At 40.1% G+C, this 21,558-nt stretch overlaps 1 protein-coding gene across 5 annotated transcripts in view; it reads right to left on the bottom strand.

The window, feature by feature from the left end:
- Nucleotides 1-21,558, bottom strand: part of caskb (calcium/calmodulin-dependent serine protein kinase b) — a 142,778-nt gene that overhangs the window by 73,079 nt on the left and 48,141 nt on the right. For 3 of the 5 annotated variants that reach the window (XM_053637502.1, XM_053637501.1, XM_053637500.1), the window contains 5 exons: nucleotides 12,678-12,761; nucleotides 12,235-12,334; nucleotides 10,749-10,766; nucleotides 10,147-10,268; nucleotides 7,536-7,694 (listed from right to left, as the gene is read on the bottom strand). In XM_053637502.1, the coding sequence (XP_053493477.1) occupies nucleotides 7,536-7,694; nucleotides 10,147-10,268; nucleotides 10,749-10,766; nucleotides 12,235-12,334; nucleotides 12,678-12,761 (483 nt within the window). The remainder of the gene's footprint in view (nucleotides 1-7,535; nucleotides 7,695-10,146; nucleotides 10,269-10,748; nucleotides 10,767-12,234; nucleotides 12,335-12,677; nucleotides 12,762-21,558) is intronic. The other 2 variants (XM_053637504.1, XM_053637503.1) reach the window with 1 other exon arrangement.

Below are 21,558 nucleotides of genomic sequence, written 5' to 3' on the forward strand. Positions count from 1 at the left end.
TGTCACCACTGATTAATTAATGAATCATGGACATAATAATAAATAATACATAAGTTAAGATAGGAATTTTTTTTGTTGTTGCTCTCTTAAACAAGATGTTGAGGAATACAGTCAGACTTTTGTATTCAGAACATAAAATAAACCCATTTGGCATGCACTGATAAACTTATTTAAACTTGAATAATTTTATTTGTAAGTAAATGTAAACATTGTGTTGTTTTGCCTATTAATAACAAAGCACCAGTAATATTTTCTGTATCAGAGAATAAACTCCAGTGTTAATTTATTATGGTTTATCATTTACCCATCCCATACATCACGTAACTAACTGTGATTGGTTGCTTTACGTGTCATCAGATGGCCTCTTCCTGTCCTTGTGAGCTACAATGGGGCTCCTAATTCCTGTGAAGGAAGAGGGCACCGCAGATAAGCAATGAAGAGCACCGTTTTAACTGGACAAAGAAAAGTAACAACTGGTCGCAATACATCGCTGCTCATTTGAAAAAGTAACTCGTTACTGGAAAAGCTGCACTATTTTTTAAATAGCAGAGCTACTGGGGTAGCAGTGGCTCAGGTGGTAGAGAGGGTTGTCCACTAATCGTAGGGTTGGCAGTTCGATTCCCGGCCCACATGACTCCACATGCCGAAGTGTCCTTGGGCAAGACACTGAACCCCCAGTTTCTCCTGATGGCAAGTTAGCACCTTGCATGGCAGCTCTGCTACCATTGGTTTGTGAGTGTGAATGGGTGAATGAGACACAATGTAAAGCACTTTGGAAAAAAAGCACTATATAAGTGCAGACCATTTATTTTACTGTTATGTTACTGAAAAATGTAGTTAAGTTAATAGCGTTGGTACTTTTAGTTAGCTACTCCCCAACATTGGATGTCAGTGAAAATAAGTTGAAATTCAAACGCAACTGGATTATGCAGCAAGACAATGATCCACAGTATAGGAGTAAATCCTAGTCCTAGAAGTAAGTGAAAGACTGATCTCCAGTTATTGGAAGCGTTTGATTGCCATTATTGTTGCTAATGGAAACATAACCAGATTTTAAGTTTAAGGGGGCACTTAGTTTTTCACATGGGTGATAGGTGCTGGATAATATTTTTTGCTTCTAAAAAAAAAAACAAAAAAACACTTTATTGTGTGTACATTCAGGTTGCCTTTGTTTTATGTTGTATTTTGTTTGAAAATATAAAACTATTTTGTATGAGATATACACAATTATAGTCAGACTGTTTCTGCCACCCATCTTTATATCCTACCTTATATTGTTTAGACTTTTGATATACTTTTTCAAAACTTTTTTTCTGTAAATTCTATTTTATGTCTCGGAATATAAAAAAGCATTTCACTACACATTGTACTGTGTATGGTTGCAAGTAAAATTTGAATTTGGTGAGGCCTACTCCCAGATGCACTGAACAATTTCAACGCATGGTTCAAAGCACAGAACAAAATGCCTGCAGGGAAACCACCCCAGCTCACACAGACCAAGTACTGTGTTTGTCTGCAGCAGACGTCAGGAAGACTGTCCAGAGTAAACCCATGGAAAGTTGATGGTCCTGACAACATATCTGGCCGGGTACACAGGGAATGTGCTGATCAGCTTCCAAATGTCCTCATGAACATCTTCAAAATTTATCTGAGCCAAGCAGTCATGACTGCGTGATTCAAGATGTCAACCAGCATTTATGTGCTGAAGAAATCATCTGTGTCCGGGCTGAATGACTACCAGCCCGTTGTATTCACAACTATCATCATGCAGTGCTGTGAGCAGCTAGTCATGAAACACAAAGAGCAGTCTTGCCATCACACTAGACCAATTCCAGTACACCTACTGTCCCAACTACTCAACAGAGGATGCTATATCTGCCATCATCCACCTCTCTGACCCATCTGGACAAAATGGATTATAAGAACTAACAATGCTGTTCATAATTTTCAGTTCAGCATTCAACACAATCATCCCACAACAACTGATAACAAAACTGAGCCTGCTACTTCACCCTCCTGCCATCTGGCAGAAGGTACAGAAGCATCCATGCCACCACCACAGACACCGCAACAGTTTCTTCCCTGAGTCAGATATTCAACAACCTGCTGCCTCCCGATGCTTACCTCGGCTAGTCAAACACCTAACCCAGTATGACTCAATACCACTGCAGACCACACTTTACAAAGCTGCATCAGACACTTTTTGAAATTGTGGAGGGGGGCATGCACAAGCGCCAGTTTGTGAATGGATAGTGGAGCCGTAGAAGGTGAGTGGTAAGGAGTGCACGCCTGTGGGGAATTCTCTTAATGGATGTTCTGTGTTGCAGTGAGATGAGGTGAGGATAAGAGGAAGAGAGACACACGCCTCGAGAGACAGAGTGCCACCAGCACAGACCCGTGTGTGTGTGTGTGTGTGAGGGCAGGCGTGCCCCTCCCTTCTTCCTCTCTCTCTCTCTCTCGCCCTCGTGTCTCTCCTCCTCCTTCCCACGTCCCTGTGAGATGGTGGCCAATTTCCCCAAAACCCATGCCTGAACCCTTGCTTTAACTCCCCCTCCCTATGTGTCTGTCTCCTCTCTCCCCCAGGCTGGTGAATCCAGGTAATGCCTGAGCCGGTGTGCTGGCGCTGCAGTGAGCCTGGGCATTTCCAGGACCAATGCCACGTGATGGAGGTGGGAGCGTTGGTCCGGCTCCCCAATGTATTCCAGGGGAGTGGAGTTCAATCCACTCTTATGGAGACCACCTCTCTACATCCCAATTCACGAACGTTACTTCATTGCAGGGGGAAATTTCCGACATGTTCTCGCCTCTCACTAATCTCATAGAACACCACATTGAGACAACCCTGGGGTGGTGGTACACAGCCGCCCCTATCGGCTGCTCAAACACAAAAAAAATGTAGTCCGGGACAGACTACAGCAGTCCTGGGTACAGGACCTCCTATGCTCGACATAGGGGTAATCGAGGAGTCCCACAGTAACTGGAGCAGTCTGGTGGTTTAGGTCCCAAGGACGATCCTCTTTTGTGTGGACTTTAGAAACGTCAACGTGGTGTCTAAATTAGACACATACCCAATGCGAGACATACCCAAAAGGAAGGGACGTGAATTGATGCAACCCAAACTTTGTGGAAAAGGCCATTTTTTTCACGATGCCTCGCAGTGACAAACTGCTCGATCGGTTAGGTGTGGCTCACTTTTAGTCGACACTGTATTTGACAAAGGGATATTGGCAGATCCCCTTGACTCTAATATCTCATGAAAAAACTGCCTTTTCCACTTCATTTGGGTTACACCAATTCATGACCCTTCCTTTTGGGTTGTTCAGGGCCCCTGAAACATTCCAGCGCCTCATGTATACCGCTGCCTACTTACAAGACACTATTACCTACAGCAATGATTGACAGAGGCACATGCAGCACCTGAGAGCTGTTCTGAGATTGCTGAGGCAGGCAGGGTTCACAGTGAACCAAAAGAAGTGTGCGATTGGATGGGTGGAAGTATGGTATCTGAGCTTCCACTTGGGCCATGGGCAGGCGTGTCCCCAAATTTATAAAACAGCAGGGACTGCGGTCTGCCCAAGGCTAAAAAGAAGGTGAAACAGTTTCTGTGGCTGGCTGGCTATTACTGTAGGTCTGTACCTAATTATTCGGACGTCACCAGCCTGTTGACTGATCTGACTAAAAAGAGAGCAGCAGATCCGGTCCAGTGGATGGAGCTGTGCTAGCAGGCATTCACTCAGGTAAAAGCTGTGGCAGACCACTCTTACATCCTCCTGACTTCTCTCTCCCTTTTATTATACAGACAGATACATTGGACAGGGGGTTGGGGCCGTTTTATCCCAGGTGGTGGAGGGGGAGGAGCGCCCCGTGCTGTACATCAGCAAGCTCTCTGTGTGAGAGATTAAATACAGCACAATAGGGAAGGAGTGTCTAGCCATTAAATGGGTGGTTCTCACCCTCCGATACTATCTGCTGGGATGGGCCTTCACCCTCTGTTCAGACCACGCCCCGCTCCAGTGGCTCCACTGCATGAAAGATGCCAACTCATGGATCACTCGTTGGTATCTGGCACTTCAGCCATTCAAGTTCATGGCGGTCTACAGGATATGTGTGTGAAAACACTGAAAAGCGGAAAAGAGAAAATAAAGAAACGCTTTGAGTTGGTTCAAGCCTGTCTACGACTTCCTCCTTTCTGCCTGAATGGTAGAAATACATTACAATGAACAGTAAACAATTTGCTGCTACAGATATCCCTATTACTGCTACACTACCAATAGTTTACAGCCAGTCAGAGTGCCCATGCTGACCACTGTCCACCACTGAAAGCACCTACAATGGGCATGTGAGAGCATCAGAACTGGACCATGAAACAATGGAAGAAGGTGGCCTGGTCTGGTGAATCACATTTTTTTTGTATATCATGTGGATGGCTGGGTGGATGGCACACGCAGTGCATCGCTTTACTGGGGAAGAGATGGCATCAGGACGCACTAAGGCAAGCCAGCAGAGGCAGTGTGATGCCCTGGGCAATGTTCTGCTGGGAAACTTTGGGACCTGGATTTCATGTAGATGTTACTTTGACAGAGCTGTTTTAGCAGCACAAGGGGGACCTACACCATAATAGGCAAAATTTTAGTGTTATGGCTGATCGGTGTATGAACATATATTGATTCTAAACACTCAATCTAATCCTGTCTAAGTTATAATATCTCAACCTTGCCTCTTTTAGTTCCACCTGCTATCCCTTCACATATCTTTGAAAACAGTTATCCCTCCCTCTCATCACATCCCACTCTCTCTCTAAATGTGCTGCATTGCCATGGAAACACCACTGCCCTAATAAGGTGGTTTAGCAGATTGCTGCTGAATTACTGCGCTCCCTCATGCAAGCTTTATATGCCACAAAGCATATCCATATGAATAAATATTATCCTATGGAATGCATGAGCTGCACATGTACAATGGATGTAAAAAGTCTACACACCCCTGTTAAAATGGCAGGTTTTCATGTGATTGACAAATTTGAAACCAAGATAAATCATGTCAGAACTTTTTCCACCCACAATGTGAAATTACAACATAGAAAAATTAAGTGAAATACATCAGAAACATTTTAGGGAAAAATAAAAAACAAACTTAGCTGCATAAGTGTGCGCACCCCTAACCTAATACTTTGTTGAAGTATCATTTGATTTTATTACACCACTCACTCTTTTTGGGTAGAAGTCTATCAGCGTGGCACATCTTGACTTGGCTATAAATTTCCTCTCTTTCTTGCAAAAACATTCTAAATCCGTCAAATTGTGAGGGCATATCCTGTACACAGCTCGCTTCAGGTCACCCCACAGATTTTCAGTTGGATTTAGGTGTGGGCTCTGGCTAGGCCATTCAAAAACATAGATCTTCTTTTGGTTAAGCTATTCCTTTGTTCAGTTGGATGTATGCTTTGAGTCATTGTCATGCTGAAAGGTGAAATTCATTTTCATCGTCAGCTTACCAGCAAACACCTGAATGTTTTGCACTAAAATTGTCAGGTATTTGTAGCTATTCATGATTCCCTCCACCTTGATGAAAGGCCCATTTCTGGCTGAAGAAAAGAAGCCCTAAAGCATAATGCTACCACCACCATGCTTCAACATGGGTATCTTCTGTTGATTTGCTTTTTTTTTGCACCAAGCATACCTTTTGGAATTATTATACTTTTTGGAATTGGTCTCATCAGACTGTAACACATTTGCCACATGGTTTGATTTAGTTGGGCTTAGATGATTTTGTGATAAAGGGCTTCCGTCTAGCCACCCTACCCCATAGCACAGACGTGAAGAATATGACAGATTGTTGTCATATGCAGAGAGTAATCAGTATTTGTCAGATATTCCAACCGCTCCTTTAAAGTGCACCTTTTATGTTTTTTTTGAGATATTACATTTCATGTAGTATGTAATATAGCTGTTTGTGAATGTAAAAAGTCTGCAAAGTGCACAGCAAATGGAGTTATTGACTACCAAAAGAAAGAACCGATTCTGAACACCTGAAACAAGTCATTAGTAACTCCAGACTTACTTCCTATACTAACCTACATAATTTGGTAACAAAATCACCTCTGGTCTTCAATGGCTGCTCGCGAACAGCTTGTATACGATTATCACTATCGGACTCGGGCTCAAATTAATATTGTTGTATATGTGTACAGCCAGTGCACAGCTGTTAGCTGTTAGCCTCTGCTAACAGACATTTTTTCAGATGCAGCTGAAACTCTGTTATGGTAGTGGGCGTTTCCTTTTCGACACACGCTGTAAACCCAATCACAACAGACTAGGACATCTGACCAATCAGAGCAGAGAAGGCTCTCTGAAAGGAGTTTAGAATCAATCCTTTAGAATGGATCCTTGAATTACACTTGGGGAGAAGTAATGCTGCAATTTAAATTATGGGCAAATTAAAGTGTTTTTGACCTTGGATGCATATAGGTCTATAGTATGAGACATTTAAAACAAAATTAGGCACGTTTCAAAACCATAATAGGTACACTTTAATGCCCGTAAGTCTCTTGGAAGCCTCCCCAGTAAGATTTTGTCTTGTTCTTTTGTAAATTTTGGAGGGACGTCCTATTCTTAGTAATGTCACTGTGGTGCTCCATTTTCTCTACTTGTTGATGATGGCCTTCATGGTGTTCAATGGTACATCTAATGTTTTGGAAAATCTTTTAAACATCTCTCCTTGTCAATTCCTTTCGACAGTGAGATGCTGTACATGCTTTGTAAACTCTGTGTCAACAGTAAGATGAAACTATGGTGTCAAGAAAATCCTACAGAAAAAGCTGGTCTTTATTTGGGCTTAATCAGAATAATTTAATTGATGACAGCTGTCAGAATGTTATGAATCTCCGGAGAGAATTCGGGATTTCAATTCCCAGCAGCCATTGCACCTCTACATCATGGTAACATGACCACCCGCACCTGACTCTCATTCTGTTAACGAGCACCTGTGTGTATGTAAGTCTCAGTTTGTATAGCACTGGGCGTCTGGCTTTGTTTTGTCCACTGTTGTCATGTTGTTATGCTCTCTCTTCTCCCAAGTCTTGGTTTATGTTTGTTTCCCTGTTCACGTATGCTTAGTGTCATTTGTGTTTTGCTTTTACTCTTATTAAACTTTGAATCTGCACGTGCATCCGCCTCCGCATTCGTGACAATGATAATTATTTTTGAACTGGAGATTGAATGTGATTATTCATTAATCATGAACGTGATTGAATGCGGTTCATTGTGAACCCAGCTAAATCCCCAATTATAAAACGGGTATGGACACTTATGCAGCCTGGTTATTGTACCTTTTTTATTTTTCCCTAAAATGTTTCTGATTGTTTTTCACTTAATTTTTATATGTTGTAATTTCACATTGAAGTGGAAAAAGTTCTGTCATGATTTATCTTGGTTTAATTTTTTTCATCACAAAAACCTGCCATTTTAACAGGGGTGTGTAGACTTTTTATATCCACTAGTTGGCTTCTGCAGTTGCCTTTTTTCCCTGTAACTCACCATAAAGTGAGGCTGTGTGAGAATCCGCCTCAACTCTTTAGCCTCCATGTTCTCTGGGTAACAGGAGATTGTCTCCAACACCTCTTTGGCTCTCTGAACAGCATCGCTGGGTGGATTTCTGATCTGTGGTGAAGACCTTGTGTTGATCTTGTCATAAAGCTGCAACAGACAAATTATATTATCTTAACACTAAAATACTATTAATCTAGGATTACTTATTACTCTTTTTGTGCAAATTTCAATAAAGTTTTTTATCAGATTTTTCATTTTAAGAAATCCAGGATTTTTTTTGTATATAATTAAATATTCTGCAAATATTCAGCATTCTGCAAAAGTTTTAGGTACCCTAATTTATTATACAAATTTTGTCTTGTGTGTTTGTGTTCTGCATTACTGTGAAAAATAGCCATTTCAAAACTGCAAAGTCAACACCCAATCCTGCAAAGAGCACAAAGACTGGATGCAATCTACAGCCAATTGTTTCACTGTGTGTATGTTACTTTAAACCGCATAACATTTTTCTGTTCAAACGCAGCAAAGTGTCGGTTCAATCATATATCCTGTGGTCTGTGGAAGCACAGTTGAGGTCACACTCTGAATAACAATGTTATGCTTGTTTATAGAAGTATAATAATGCCAAATGTTCTCAAGGAAAAATGGCATGTTGAATTACATAAATTGAATAAAAACATAACGCTGTAACACTGTAAAGTGTTCATCTAGGTGTCAGCTATAACACACGCCTTTTATCAAAAATCTAAAAGGTGTTCATCATACCCAACACCTACAGGAACACTTTCCAGTTGGGTTTGTGACTGTAAGGCATTCTCTTCAAATGCTATTGAGCTTTAATCTATGGTATTTGTGTATATGTCCATACGGTATAAAACATCACACTGTTTAGATATGATTTGACAGTTTATTTAATTAAATATCAAAAATGTAAAAGGTGTGTGTTATAGCTGACACCTAGATGAACACTTTACAGTTGGTTTTATGACCAGTCATTCCCTTCAAATGCTACTGAAGCTACAAACATGTATACCAATATGTAACTTTAGAGATGGTCCCTTAATTTGTGCATATCTGCGAATACTGAACGTCCAACGTTCGCAGATATGCACAACACGGGTTGGAGTGGTAATGGTAAAATCATCAATGAATCCCCTAATTGCTAACTATTGGACTCCTGAGGCCATTCTTGGTCCTCTGGCTTATTTTCAACCATCTGCTCTTCTCCAGCTTGATGGCATGATACCTTTCGTCCAAATTATCCAGTATGGAGCGTCCATAATGCTGGAGCCTGGGGCAGAGGCTAATATTGAGAGATTTACCACTTCTTACATCTCCTTCCAGGATGGCATATTGGAATTGAGGCCTGTTGGTTGTTTACCTGCTAAGCCAAGTCCTTGGTTTTGATTGAAATGGATACTCCTTTGGTCCGCTGAAGGTCTTCTTTTCTTTGATGAATTGGGCCCATCCCTTCTCCACCTTTTTGCATCTGCTCTCCTCACTCTAATGAGCTGCTCATGCTGGCTGGTGGTTTGCTCCCTGATTCTTTCTTTCTCCTCAGCTTCAGCTATTTTAAACCGCCTGTTCAGGTCTTAAATCTCCTTCCTCATTTACTCTTCTGTTTGTTTTCTTCTTCTGACTGACTTTATTTACCCAGTTCAGCTCCACCACAAACTGTACTCTTGCTAAGTTGTTAGTGATGGTTGAGAGTGTCCACTTTCTTTTCTGCCATTCCTGCTAGTGTTACCTTGAGGACTGAATCCAGAATCTCCTAGAATCTTGACAAATACTTGGTGTGGTTCATTTTGGGGCAAAAAGCTCTGTTTTGGTTTCATCTGACCATAGAACCCAATCCCATTTGAAGTTCCAGTAGTGTCTGACAAACTGAAGACACCTGAGATTGTTTTTGGATGAGAGTAGAAGCTTATTTCTTAAAACCCTTCCAAACAACTTGTGGTGATGTAGGTGACTTCAGATTGTAGTTTTGGAGACTTTCTGACCCCAAGACGCAACTAACTTCTGCAGTTCTCCAGCTGTGATCCTTGGAGATCTTTTGGCCACTCGAACCGTCCTCTCCACAATGCGTTGAGACGATATAAACACACGTCCTCTTCCAGGTTCATAACATTTCCAGTTGACTGGAACTTCTTAATAATTGTCCTGATGGTGGAAATTAGCATTTTCAATGCTTTTGCTATTTTCTTATAGACACTTCCCATTTTGTGCAGCTCAACAACCTTTTGTTGTACATCACAGCTATATTCCAGTGGTGGTTCGATGGTTAAGGCTCTCAGATTGATCAGAAGGTTGCGACTGGCAGAGCGCTGCTATTGTGTTCTTGATTATGACCTTCAAGTCTTAACTGCTTCAATTATATGTATGCTTTCTCAATATTGTAAATCACTTTGGATAAAAGTGTCAGAAAAATGAATAAATGTAAAGTTGTCATACTGCAGTTTATTTTCTGCAAAAAAGCCAAACAAGTGATCAGAATAGAACAGGATATCCTGAATGGATTTCATGCACAGTAATATCAGAAGCATCAGAGAGTGCACAATGGAAAAAAAAGATGTGAAATGTGTATATGTAAGGTCCTTACATCCAACAGTGTGTGTAAATGTTGGTCCTGAAAAACGCTGTGTAGGAAATCCAGATCTTTCTCACTGCAGTCAGTCAGCGCATGGATCTCTTCTAGACTATCCAGAACCTGAGAAACTGCCCCTACAAATCCACACACACACACACACAGACATATGCATGCCAAAATGGACAGTGACAGCTTAAACTTCAAAGTGGCAGCATCAATACAAAAATCACACACATGACAGGACAAATAAAACGCAAACAGAGGCATTCAGTGTTTTTTGTTTTTAAAGAACCCACATGCAGGCCCATGTATGTAGAATGGAGTCTTCAGACTTTGAACACTATATTAGCATGAAAATGAAATAGGCTCAAAACACATGAAACATTCAGATTTTAAAACTACAATCAAAGTGAGAACTGGAAGACCATTCATTAATAATGACATTACAAAGTCATTGTTAATCACACATGCAATATAAAGGGTCTCAGCCTAGAGAGAGGCTCAGATGGAATAATAGTAGGGATAAGCATTTAGGTGAAAAGCTGTATTACAGTGACAGAGCAGCACAAATAAGATTGGGGCAGTGATGATGTCAGAATCCATGCAATACCTACTTTCAGCAGCAAGCAATCCTACAGGGAGGGTAGCATTAGAAGAAATGAGTTTGTAAATAAGAGGAGAGAGAAACACACACCAGAAACACACACCAGTTAAAAAAATAGAAATGAGAGAGCGACCAAAGAGAGAACACCCAAGAAAGAGACAGACAAAAAAACTATAATGCCAGAAGCCTCTAATACTGTGTCACGGTCTCCCCTTCAGGCAGCGCGCTTGGAGAGCCGGAGGGTGCGCTCATGCATGAGCAAGGTGTGCAAGTGTTCAGCGAGCGACCACTCTCCGAATGTTGACAACTGTGATATTGTTTACTGTGGACATGTGCGTTTGTTTGTTTCTGTTCTGTCTCCTCCCTGTTCTGTCATTGGTTGTTGTTCGAGGGTGTGTCTTCAGCGTTTTCAGCTGTCAGCACTTAGCGCTGATTATGTTTGATATATGTACTCCGTGCCTTGTACCGGGAGGCGCACGGTATATATATCAAACATAATCAGCAAATGGAAATATTTAATGCTGACAAACAGCCTGAATCCTACACAGGATGAGAGCCACATGAGCTGCTTAACTGCTTAATAGTAATTAAACATATGAAACAAAAAGAAAAATATTCTCAACAAAGAGAAAAAAAATTGTGATTATTACAAATTCAGCATCTTGTGTGACTTAAAAAGAACCACAGCAGAACAATACATACATAGGTGAAGTTTGGATACAGGGCCTTTTCAGCAGACGTTATTTCATGAGCATTTAATGGACTAGTTATTTTTTTAATTTAAATTGTTTGATTGTTTAATTATGATATGCATCATTAATTTCAGCAACACAAATGAATGCATCCAAATCATCTCAGTTTTTCTTGCCATTATTCTTAAATATAATTTGAATTCTTACTGTTTTTATTAAAAAGGTTTTCCCAGGGAACAATGCAACCAGTTTTTATATACAGTTACAAACTCTCAACGCAGGTTTGAGCTTCATTACTAAATGCCAGTATCAGCTCAGGAATAGTCCAGGAGAAGCACCTGTCCAACTCCTCCTGTGTTTCTGTTTTCTCTCAACACAACAGCAGGATCTAAAAGTTGGCTTTTGAGACAGGGAAGTGGAAGCTATGTGGCACGCTTGTTCCTCACCACATGGCTTTTGTCACTGCTTACTAAAAAAAAAATTATTCATTGCAGGCAAATTTATACGGGAATGAGTGGTTTCGGTTTCCTAAATTTTGAAAAGTGAATACTGAAGTCACAGATGATGACTACATTATAATGTTCAGAGATTAAAATATTTAATTTTTATTTAATTTACGGGGTTTTCCCACATCAGGCTATATTAAATGTTTTGTGACTCACTAAACTGCTTATATGTGGATAAAACACACTAAAAGACCAAAAAAAAACAACAATAATAATATAATGCTAATTATGCATGATGAAATCAAAGGTGAAAATCTGGTGTTAGGGTAAGAGAGGTGGGCAGGCAGTAGGGTCCTACCTGAGGAGGTGGGGTCCTCTGTGAAATCATGAAGTTCCTCTGGGGGGTCACCATAGAAAGAGTTGAATTTATGGCTGGATACAGCAGCCAGCACTGCTCCCTACCGAAAAAACAAAAAAAAAAAAATTGTTGACCTGACAGTTTCACTGTCTTTTCACCTAAAGAGACCACAGTTTATGCAAAATAATGTGTGCAAAGTGTGCGCTGGCATTAAAATGAAGTAATAAATCTAATAAATCAGTTGAAATTAACTGAAGCCCAGGGTATCCTGGGGTCTGACATTTCCCCTACAAAAAACAGGCAAACACTGCCACGTCAAACCGCATCTATTCACCTTTACAAAGACTGAAAATCAAGAACTTGCTCACCAAGCTTTAGGTTTTAACTGACTGTACATGTAAACCGGTATCCCTATGTGAGGTAATAATCAATAAATGTTGAACCTTCAGCTTTCTCCTGGCATTGAACTTCCTCAGCTGTTCCACAGTCTCAGGCAGGTGGATCTTGTAAGCGTAGCGATCCCTCTCCTTTATAACAATAAGAAATACAAAACTTGTTCAAAACCTACACAAAACAGGCAAAACCACAATCAACAAATGAAACCCAAAAATCTTAAATTATGCCTTTATTAGTAAGATACAAAGTAATTTATGTTTGCAATCATTTCAACATTTTTAACAAGAGGTGGTCATGCTTTGTGTGTATGTCACGTCTACCATGGACAATTGACCTCCAGATTGACAGACGGTAAATTCCCTCATAGTTTGAATGTTTTCCTTGGTTGTTTCACTGATATAATGTGCACACCTGTCTTGTGTTTCCCTTGATTAGTTCCGTGTTTTTCCTCTTTAGTGGCTTGGCATTTGTATTGTATTGTGTTGTGGTTATATAAATAGTTATCTGCAATTGTGGTCTTCCGGTTAGATTCTTGGTTTGTACTCTGTTATTTTTCTAGCCTCTTGAATCTTGTCTATTTATTTTTGTTTTAATTTACACTTTTTTCAAACAATAAAGAAAGCTTGCCCCTGCATCTCTTAGATTGTGTTTGAAATTTATACTTTGTATTTAACAAGGGGTATATGACCTTTATTTTATTATGTCAGCTTGACAAAGTTCTGCTGTTTAAGCTTATAATAATAATAATAATAATAATAATAATAATAATAATAATAATCATCATCATCATCATCATCATCATCATTATTATTTTCTTTATTATTAGGGGTCAAGCACTCATGATCATTGTCTTCTTCTGGCTAGGTTGTCTATGGCAGCCCTGTCTGGTAAAAAGTAGTGAAATTTGGCACACTGATTGGGGAGAGCGTAAGGAACATTCTGACCAAATTTGGGCCAAGTGCTACCAATGCTCTAACGCCACCATCGGGTCAAATTTGGGCCTAATTTGGAAGCATGTTAATAGTAACTTTTGAACCGTGTGTCCAAAATTTAATAGCCTGGCATATCTGGATTCCCTGGGTTGAGCCAAGTTCAACACATCCTATGATGTCAATTTCCACCTAATAAGTTTCTTTCACCATCTTGGATTTTGTCAAAAACTGTTTTTTTGCTACTCCTCCTACAAATTGTGTCCAATCATTACCAAATTTGGCATGTCATCTTCAGTAAGCCTCACAAAAGTTAATTCAAAAGAATATGCAATACTCCGAATCTGACAGCAAAGCTGCCAACCAGGAAGTGAGGCTGTATCTCAGCAACAACTCTGTAGGCGTCTTTGAGGCTACGCAATAAATTTCGTGACAGTGCCATCTACTGATCAAGCGTTACAATAACATGCTAAAAATGCATCTAACTGCCATTTTTGTTACTCCTCCACCAAATTTTGTCCAATCTTCACCAAATTTTGTTCTGATATGCAAAACTGTTCTCCCATAATGGACTGGCAAATGCTTAAAAATCATTCTTGAATCCCTTTGCATAAAGTTATGACTCTGTACTGTGATTGTTTATGCAACAATTGTAGCACGTCTGTGAATGTGCAGCTCACAGAGTCAGGGTGTTTGGCCCCCAAAAACGCTGCTTGTAGCTTTAATTATTATTATTATTATTATTATTACTAGTTGTGCTTGGGTTGCAAAGCAGTACTACTGTCACATACATATTAGTGGTGCTTGCTATGCAACACAAGCATCACTATTATAATTGTGCATACTTGTTATTTTTAGGGGCCAAGCACTTCTTCTTCTTCTATTGCTCTTGAGTCTAAGGCAGCCCATAGAACCATACATAGAAAAGTTATGAAATTTGGCAGTGAAATAGGGAACAGTCTGAAATGTAACCATAGAAAATTTGGAGTTGCTATCTCAAAACCTCTGGCACCACCAACAGCTCAAATTTGCATTTATGTTTATGCTAATATGTTTTGCACTGCAAGGGCTTTTTTTCTCTAATTCCTTGGCTTGTGCCGAGTCAAAAACATGAAAATTGTTCTGCCATTTTGAATTTGGAACTCTGCCTAGATTGTTTGTCCAGTTTTCACAGAAAAATCAGATCACCTTCAGAACATGCCAACAAAAAGTTTTCGATTTCAAGTTGAATAGTCAACCAATCTCGAATAACATGCAAATGAATTCGATGGGCACATGCCGAAATGGATGTAAGGGTATATCTCTATAATGCTTTAGCGCATTCAGACCAAACTTAGTATATGTCATAGCCAACAGGGCTTGAGAGTACCTGCACAGTTTCAGAACAGCATCAACTAGTGCTCACGAGATATGAAATGTAATAACAAACCTACCGCAACACAGACATGTGACATACAGATGTGGCCAACGAAAATGCACGTCAAAGGAAAAGGGATCCTGCGATTTCATGCGGTATCACACGCATGCTGCAGGCACAGGAAAGACAAGACCAGTAGGGGGCAGTCATGTTTCATTTGAACAAACACTGCTTGCTAGTAGATACAGTAATTCTGCCAGGACATACAGTATACTGTATACCAACCAAACGCTGCTGTTTCTTGTACTGAAGCCCAATATCTGCTTGTGCTTGGTCAGCGGATCTGTGAACCTCTCTCAGAATTGTTTTGCAACAAGCAGCAGAGCACATTAAACATTGTCGAGCCTGAAAAAATGGAATGTGTGGTCGGTTAGATTTAAGAAAAAATATTCTGTATGGTTTACATTAAAAAAAATTATGTTTTGCATTAAAACATGCTAATCCTAATTTAAATAAGGTTCTACAAGATTGAATTATGTAAAGTGGGCATGTATGTGCTGGGTGTAGAATGCCAACAACCGGGATTCGAGCTTCAGCTCAGCAGTGAGAATTGAATTAATTCCTTTTCTTACCAGTGTAGAAAGCCGATTCGTGTATGCATGTGTAAATATGAATGTCTTTCCTCAAAGCAGCACTGAATGAATTCCATCTTCAAAAGCTCACCGAATTTACTTAAATCGGTTCCATGTGACTGAATTGAGTTACATTAACATAATTTGTTTTCGTACATCAAACATGATTTGATCATATCAATGCCCTGAATAAAATTAAACTCCACCTGAGTTGAGGGTTGAACCCCAGTTGCTGGTGTTCTGCAACAGTACATAACCACTGCATTATTCTACCACACACGCTTTACCCATGCTAATTTAAATACTATAGTTATAGTACTGTACTGTGTGAATCGATCAAAATTAAACCAAATATTCAAACATTTTATGTATTAATTTAAACATGTGGCTACATTTATCAAATATGTCGTTACACAAAGAGCATATTCACAACGTGATTTACACATCCTGTAATCCATATCCTATCACGGATACTCAGCGGTGGGTAGTAATGTGCTGCATTTACTTTGCTACATTTACTTGAGTAACATTTTGAAAAAAATTTACTTTTAAGAGTAGGTTTAACTGGCCATACTTACAGGCTACTCTTACTCAAGTTCATTTTTAATCACAGAAATGTACTTTTACTTTGCTACGTTCGGTGGGGTTCCTCCGTTAATGTTAAATATTAATGAATATATGTAGTTTTAGTAATTAGTTTAAATCACGTACAACACCCACACACACAAACAGACTTACAGTTCTCCATGTAGTCTGAGCTTCAGGATTTTGCCTTCATTTTAATCAGATCCAAAGTAACTAGTAACTTGCTACCTAAGTAGTCTTCTCGTTGGATACTTTATTACTCTTACCTTATTAATTATTAACATTATTACTTTTACTGTTACTTGAGTAATTCTTTTCATAAGTAGTTTTACTTGTACTTGAGTAAAATTTTTGGCTACTCTACCTACCTTTGCTTATAGTTGTGTATTCGTGTCATTTTGTGCAGATGCAGGTTGTAATATTGTACTTATGTTGTGTATGAATCTGTATGAATCTCTTATAGGATGAGTTTGGGTGAATTAATTAACCCGCTAGTAAAGTGCTTTAGTTCACTGGTTTTCATTCACTCAACTCAAGCAGGTCAACAGGCTCGTTTTGATAAAAAGGCTGTGGTGCGTGCATTCCAAGCAAGTGACAAGGTTTTGGTTTTACTGCCATTACCCGGCTCTGCTCTCCAGGCTAGGTTCTCAGGTCCTTATGTTATTGAGTCTAAGTTGAGTGATACAGACTATGTTGTGAAAACCCTTGACCGGAAACGAAAGTCTCGTGTTTGCCATGTGAATATGCTCAAGCCTTATATCTCTCGAGCTACCATGGATGTTGGCTCTTCAGTTCCTGTTGTCACGTCGGTAGCTGCTGCCTCTATGAGCGTGCCACCATCTGAGTATTCTCCTGAGGTGGATGGTCTCAGTTTAGGTAGGGCTTGTTTTCCCTGTGCTCAGTTACCAAACTCTGAATGGCTGGCAAATATTCAGTCTAAACTTGCGCACTTGTCAGGGCCAGCCCAGGGTGATTTAATAATTCTTTTAAAGAAATATCCATCACTTTTTTCTGATACCCCTTCTCATACTACTGTCCTCAGACATGACATTGATGTTAATAATAATGCTCCAGTTAAACAAAATGCTTATAGGGTTAATCCCACTAAACGTGCCATTATGCCAGAAGAAACAAACTACTTGCTTGAGAATGGTCTTGCTGTGCCTAGCTGCAGTCCCTGGTGCTCGCCCTGCCTGCTAGTTTCAAAGCCTGACAAAAGCTATAGGTTCTGCACAGTCATATTTGTGTGTTAGCCCGTGTGTTTGCTCATCTCCAGACAGCTTCTCTTACTCTTAACCTCACAAAACGTGAGTTTGGTCATGCCACTGTAAACTACCTCAGTAAACAAGTTGGGCATGGTACTGTTCGCCCACTGGATGCTAAAGTTAAGTCCACTGCCACTTTTCCTGCGCCTAAGACAAAAAGAGAACTTTGACGCTTTCTTGGGATGGCTGGGTACTATAGGAGTTTTTGTAAGAATTTTTCAGATGTTGTGTTGCCTCTCACAAATCTCCTCCGTAACTCTGTTCCTTTTGCGAGGCTGCTTTGGAGTCTGTTAAGATGTTGTTGTGTTGTGCACCTGTTCTTTCTGCTCCGTCTCTTGTGAAGCCCTTCAAACTTGAAGTAGACGCCGGTGGTATGGGTGCCGGTGCTGTCTTGATTCAGGAAGATGCTCAGGGCATACATCACCCAGTTAGCTTCTTTTCTCACAAGTTTAACCGTCATCAATTGAACTACAGCACTATTGAGAAGGAGGCCCTTGCCCTTTTGCTTGCACTCCAGCATTCTGAAGTTTATATTGGTTCTAGCTCTGACCCTGTTACTGTTTTTACAGACCACAACCCCCTAGTGTTTTTACATCGTATGTCAAACAGCAACCAATGGCTCATGCAGTGGTCCTTGATTGTGAAAGGTTTTAACATAACCATTCAGCATAAGAAAGGGTCTAACAATGTTGTGGTTGACTCACTATCTGACAGTTGTGAATCTGACATTCACTCTTAAGGGAGGGGGTGTTATGTTATCCAATGTATTTCTGTTTGCTCTATGTGCCATTTGTGTGTCTATGTCGGTGGTGGGATGGGTTTCTTTTGTCTCCTCCCCCTTCTCTAGGCCCTGCCTACAGCATGCATCACGTTCTGTCTTGCTAGTGGATGATCACGTCTTGTCCACGCCTGCTCCGGCCTTGTGCGCTAGGATCGGTTGGCTGTACGTTTCCGGAAGTGTACCTAAGCCTCTTCAGTCTCCATCCCAGGGCAGATCATTGCCACTACGTTGTGTATAGTGAGAAGTGCTTTTCGCCTGTGTATGACCTTATGCCTGATTGGACTTTGTTTATGCTCTGCCCAGTTACGATTCTTGTGATACACTTGTGTATATATGTATGTATTATTTTGTTAATTAACACACTAATAGTCACCTCTGTAAATAGTGCACGGTTAAGAGTGGTTTGTAGGAAATCGGCGCCATATGTGTTGATTCTTCTTTTCTCCTGGTTTTGAGTTAGCTAGGGAGTGAGGGAAGACAGTGTATTTTTGTTTTCTTTTCTTGTAGTTTAGTTAGTTTTCTTTTTGGTAAAGTTAGAGGGTATTTTTGTTTATTATTTTGGCCTAGCCGGCTTCTGAAGAGTGAAACCACTGTGTATATAAAAGGTGCTCCGTCTGGAGAAAAAAACCAAAGCTAAAGCAATCTTGGTCTCACCAACCCTTTTCTTTTTTATTTTATTGTATGTTGCGGCCCGACCTAGACCAGGTCGTAACAGCCATGTGAATGAATGATGACTGATGAATGTCAAAATGCAATTCTGTGTGCAAAGTCTCTCCTTTGCAGTGCTCCGGTGTTGTCTGCTCCTGATCTGGTTTGTCTGTTTAAGCTTGAGGTGGATGCCAGCGTGACCGGAGTTGGAGCTGTCCTGCTTCAGGATGGTGCTGATGGCCTATCCCATCCAGTGTCTTGTTGTTCTGCTAAATTTAATCATTACCAACTGAATTATTCTACTACTGAAAAAGAGACTCTAGCTATGTTGCTTGCTTTGCAGCATTTCGATGTGTATGTCAGACACAGCTCTACGAACATCACTGTCTACACCAGGGGTGGCCAATCTTATCCGGAAAGGGCCGGTGTGGGTGCAGGTTTTCATTCCAACCAAGCAGGAACCACACTTGATTCCACCTGTTTAATCAGTTGATCTTGGCTTTCAATAGACTCAGGTGTGGCTTCTGCTTGGTTGGAATGAAAACCTGCACCTACACCTGGGTAAGATTGCCCACCCCCGGTCTACACAGAACAGAATCCATGGTTTTCTTAGATAAAATATACAACCACCCGTTGATGCACTGTTCTTTAATGGCTCAACATTACAATCTTGAGATCCACCACAAAAAAAGAACTGACAATGTTGTGGCAGATGCCCTTTATTGGGGCTAGGTAATTGTTTAATTTTAATTTAACTTTCTTAAGTATTACTGTGTTTGTATCTGGGTTTGTTAAAATCTGAAGAACGTGTTTAATATCTGTATACCGTGTTTATATATTTCTGTAAAGCTGCTTTGAGACAATGTCCATTGTAAAAAGCGCTATACAAATAAAATTGAATTGAATAATTATTTCTCTTGTTGCTTTTACTGTAAGCTTCACCCAGAACCTATCTCTTGTAAAAGGGTAGGTTCTTTTTTTTTTATTTTGTTTTTTTTTTTAAGGTGGGGGAGTGTTATGGCCTATGCCTTGAGTATGTTTCTTCTGCTGCGTGTGATGTCATGACTCTGCCATTCTCTCACTCTGTCTGAGTCTGATTGTTTAGGTCTGTCCCTCTGCAGCTGTGGCTCAAAAGTGTTGCTGATTACGTCTATTAAACAAACAAGTTTTGTTATCCTTTTCTTTGTGTTCTTTCTTAATTGCAGTTATTGTTGTTAAATTTTGGTTGCTTTTTTACTTTGGAGTTGTCCTATTGTTGTTGGTTTGGGTTTATTATCTTTTGTTAATTATTTTAGAAATATCTTTTTTTTTCCCTCGTCATGATACGTGTTTCCTTCGTGTTTTGAATAATTTCATCCATCCATCCATCTTCTATACCGCTTATCCTTTTCAGGGTCACGGGGGAACCTGGAGTCTATCCCAGGGAGCATGGGGCACAAGGCGGGGTACACCCTGGACAGGGTGCCAATCCATCACAGGGCACAATCACATACACATTCACACACCCATTCATACACTACGGACACTTTGGACATGCCAATCAGCCTACCATGCATGTCTTTGGAATGGGGGAGGAAACCGGAGTACCCGGAGGAAACCCCCGCAGCATGGGGAAAACATGCAAACTCCGCACATATTGGGCCATGGTAATTTCATTATTTAATAAATGTTTACACATCGTGTGTTGCTTTCACTCATCCTTCTTTACGTTATGTTCCCCGTTCTGTCGAATTTAAATAGGCGTTCGTAACAGTCAGGATGTGTAAATAACATTGTGAGTATGCTCTTTCTGTAATTTGATCAATGTTGCCAAATATTTAAATTAATACATAAAATGTTTAATTTTGATCGATTCACACAGTACAGGCACTATGACTATAGTATTTAAATTAGCATGGGTACAGTGTGTGTGGTAGAATAATGCAGTGGTAATGTGGCTGTTGTAGAACACCAGCAACCGGTGTTCAATCGTCAGCTCAGGTGGAGTTGAATTTTATTCAGGGCATTGAAAATATATGATCACATCATTTGTGATGTGCGAAAACAAATGATGTTCATGTAACTCAAATTCAATCACGTGGAACCGATGTACGTATTTAAATTAAGTAAATTCAATTAGCTTATTTTTCAATGTGTGGGAACTTCTGTGTTCACTTTAAACCAGTTTTTTGAAACTTTAAATCTAAGAAAAGAACAAAAAGTTTCGATTGGCAAGAAAGGAGAAGATGGAATTCATTCAATGCTACTTTGAGGATGGACATTAATATTTACACCTGCACACACAAATTGGCTTTCTACACTGGAACAAAAAAAAAAGTTTAAATAATGACATCAACACCCACTACTGAGATGAAGCTCGCACCCCGGTTGCTGGCATTCTACACCCTGCACGTTTCCGCTGTGCTATCCTAGCACACACGTTTCAACCATGTTAATTTCAACGTCTATAGTTAACATGCATGTACTATAGGAATCAGTCAGGCTCACTTTACATAATTCAATCTTGTAATTAGAAACTTGTTTAAATTAGGTTTATCATAAGTTTTGATGAGAAACGTAATTTTTTTATGTGAACTATACATAATATTTATAGAAATCTAACTGCCCACACATTCCATTTTTTTTTAAATGTACTGTGTTCAGCTACAGTATGTTCTTCCATGCGCCACCTGGTGGATATTCTGTGACCCACAACAAATTAATTTATACTCTAAGAAGCGTGCCAACAGGG

Source organism: Ictalurus furcatus, chromosome 12, assembly GCF_023375685.1.
Source record: "Ictalurus furcatus strain D&B chromosome 12, Billie_1.0, whole genome shotgun sequence".
Classification (NCBI taxonomy): Eukaryota; Metazoa; Chordata; class Actinopteri; order Siluriformes; family Ictaluridae; genus Ictalurus; species Ictalurus furcatus.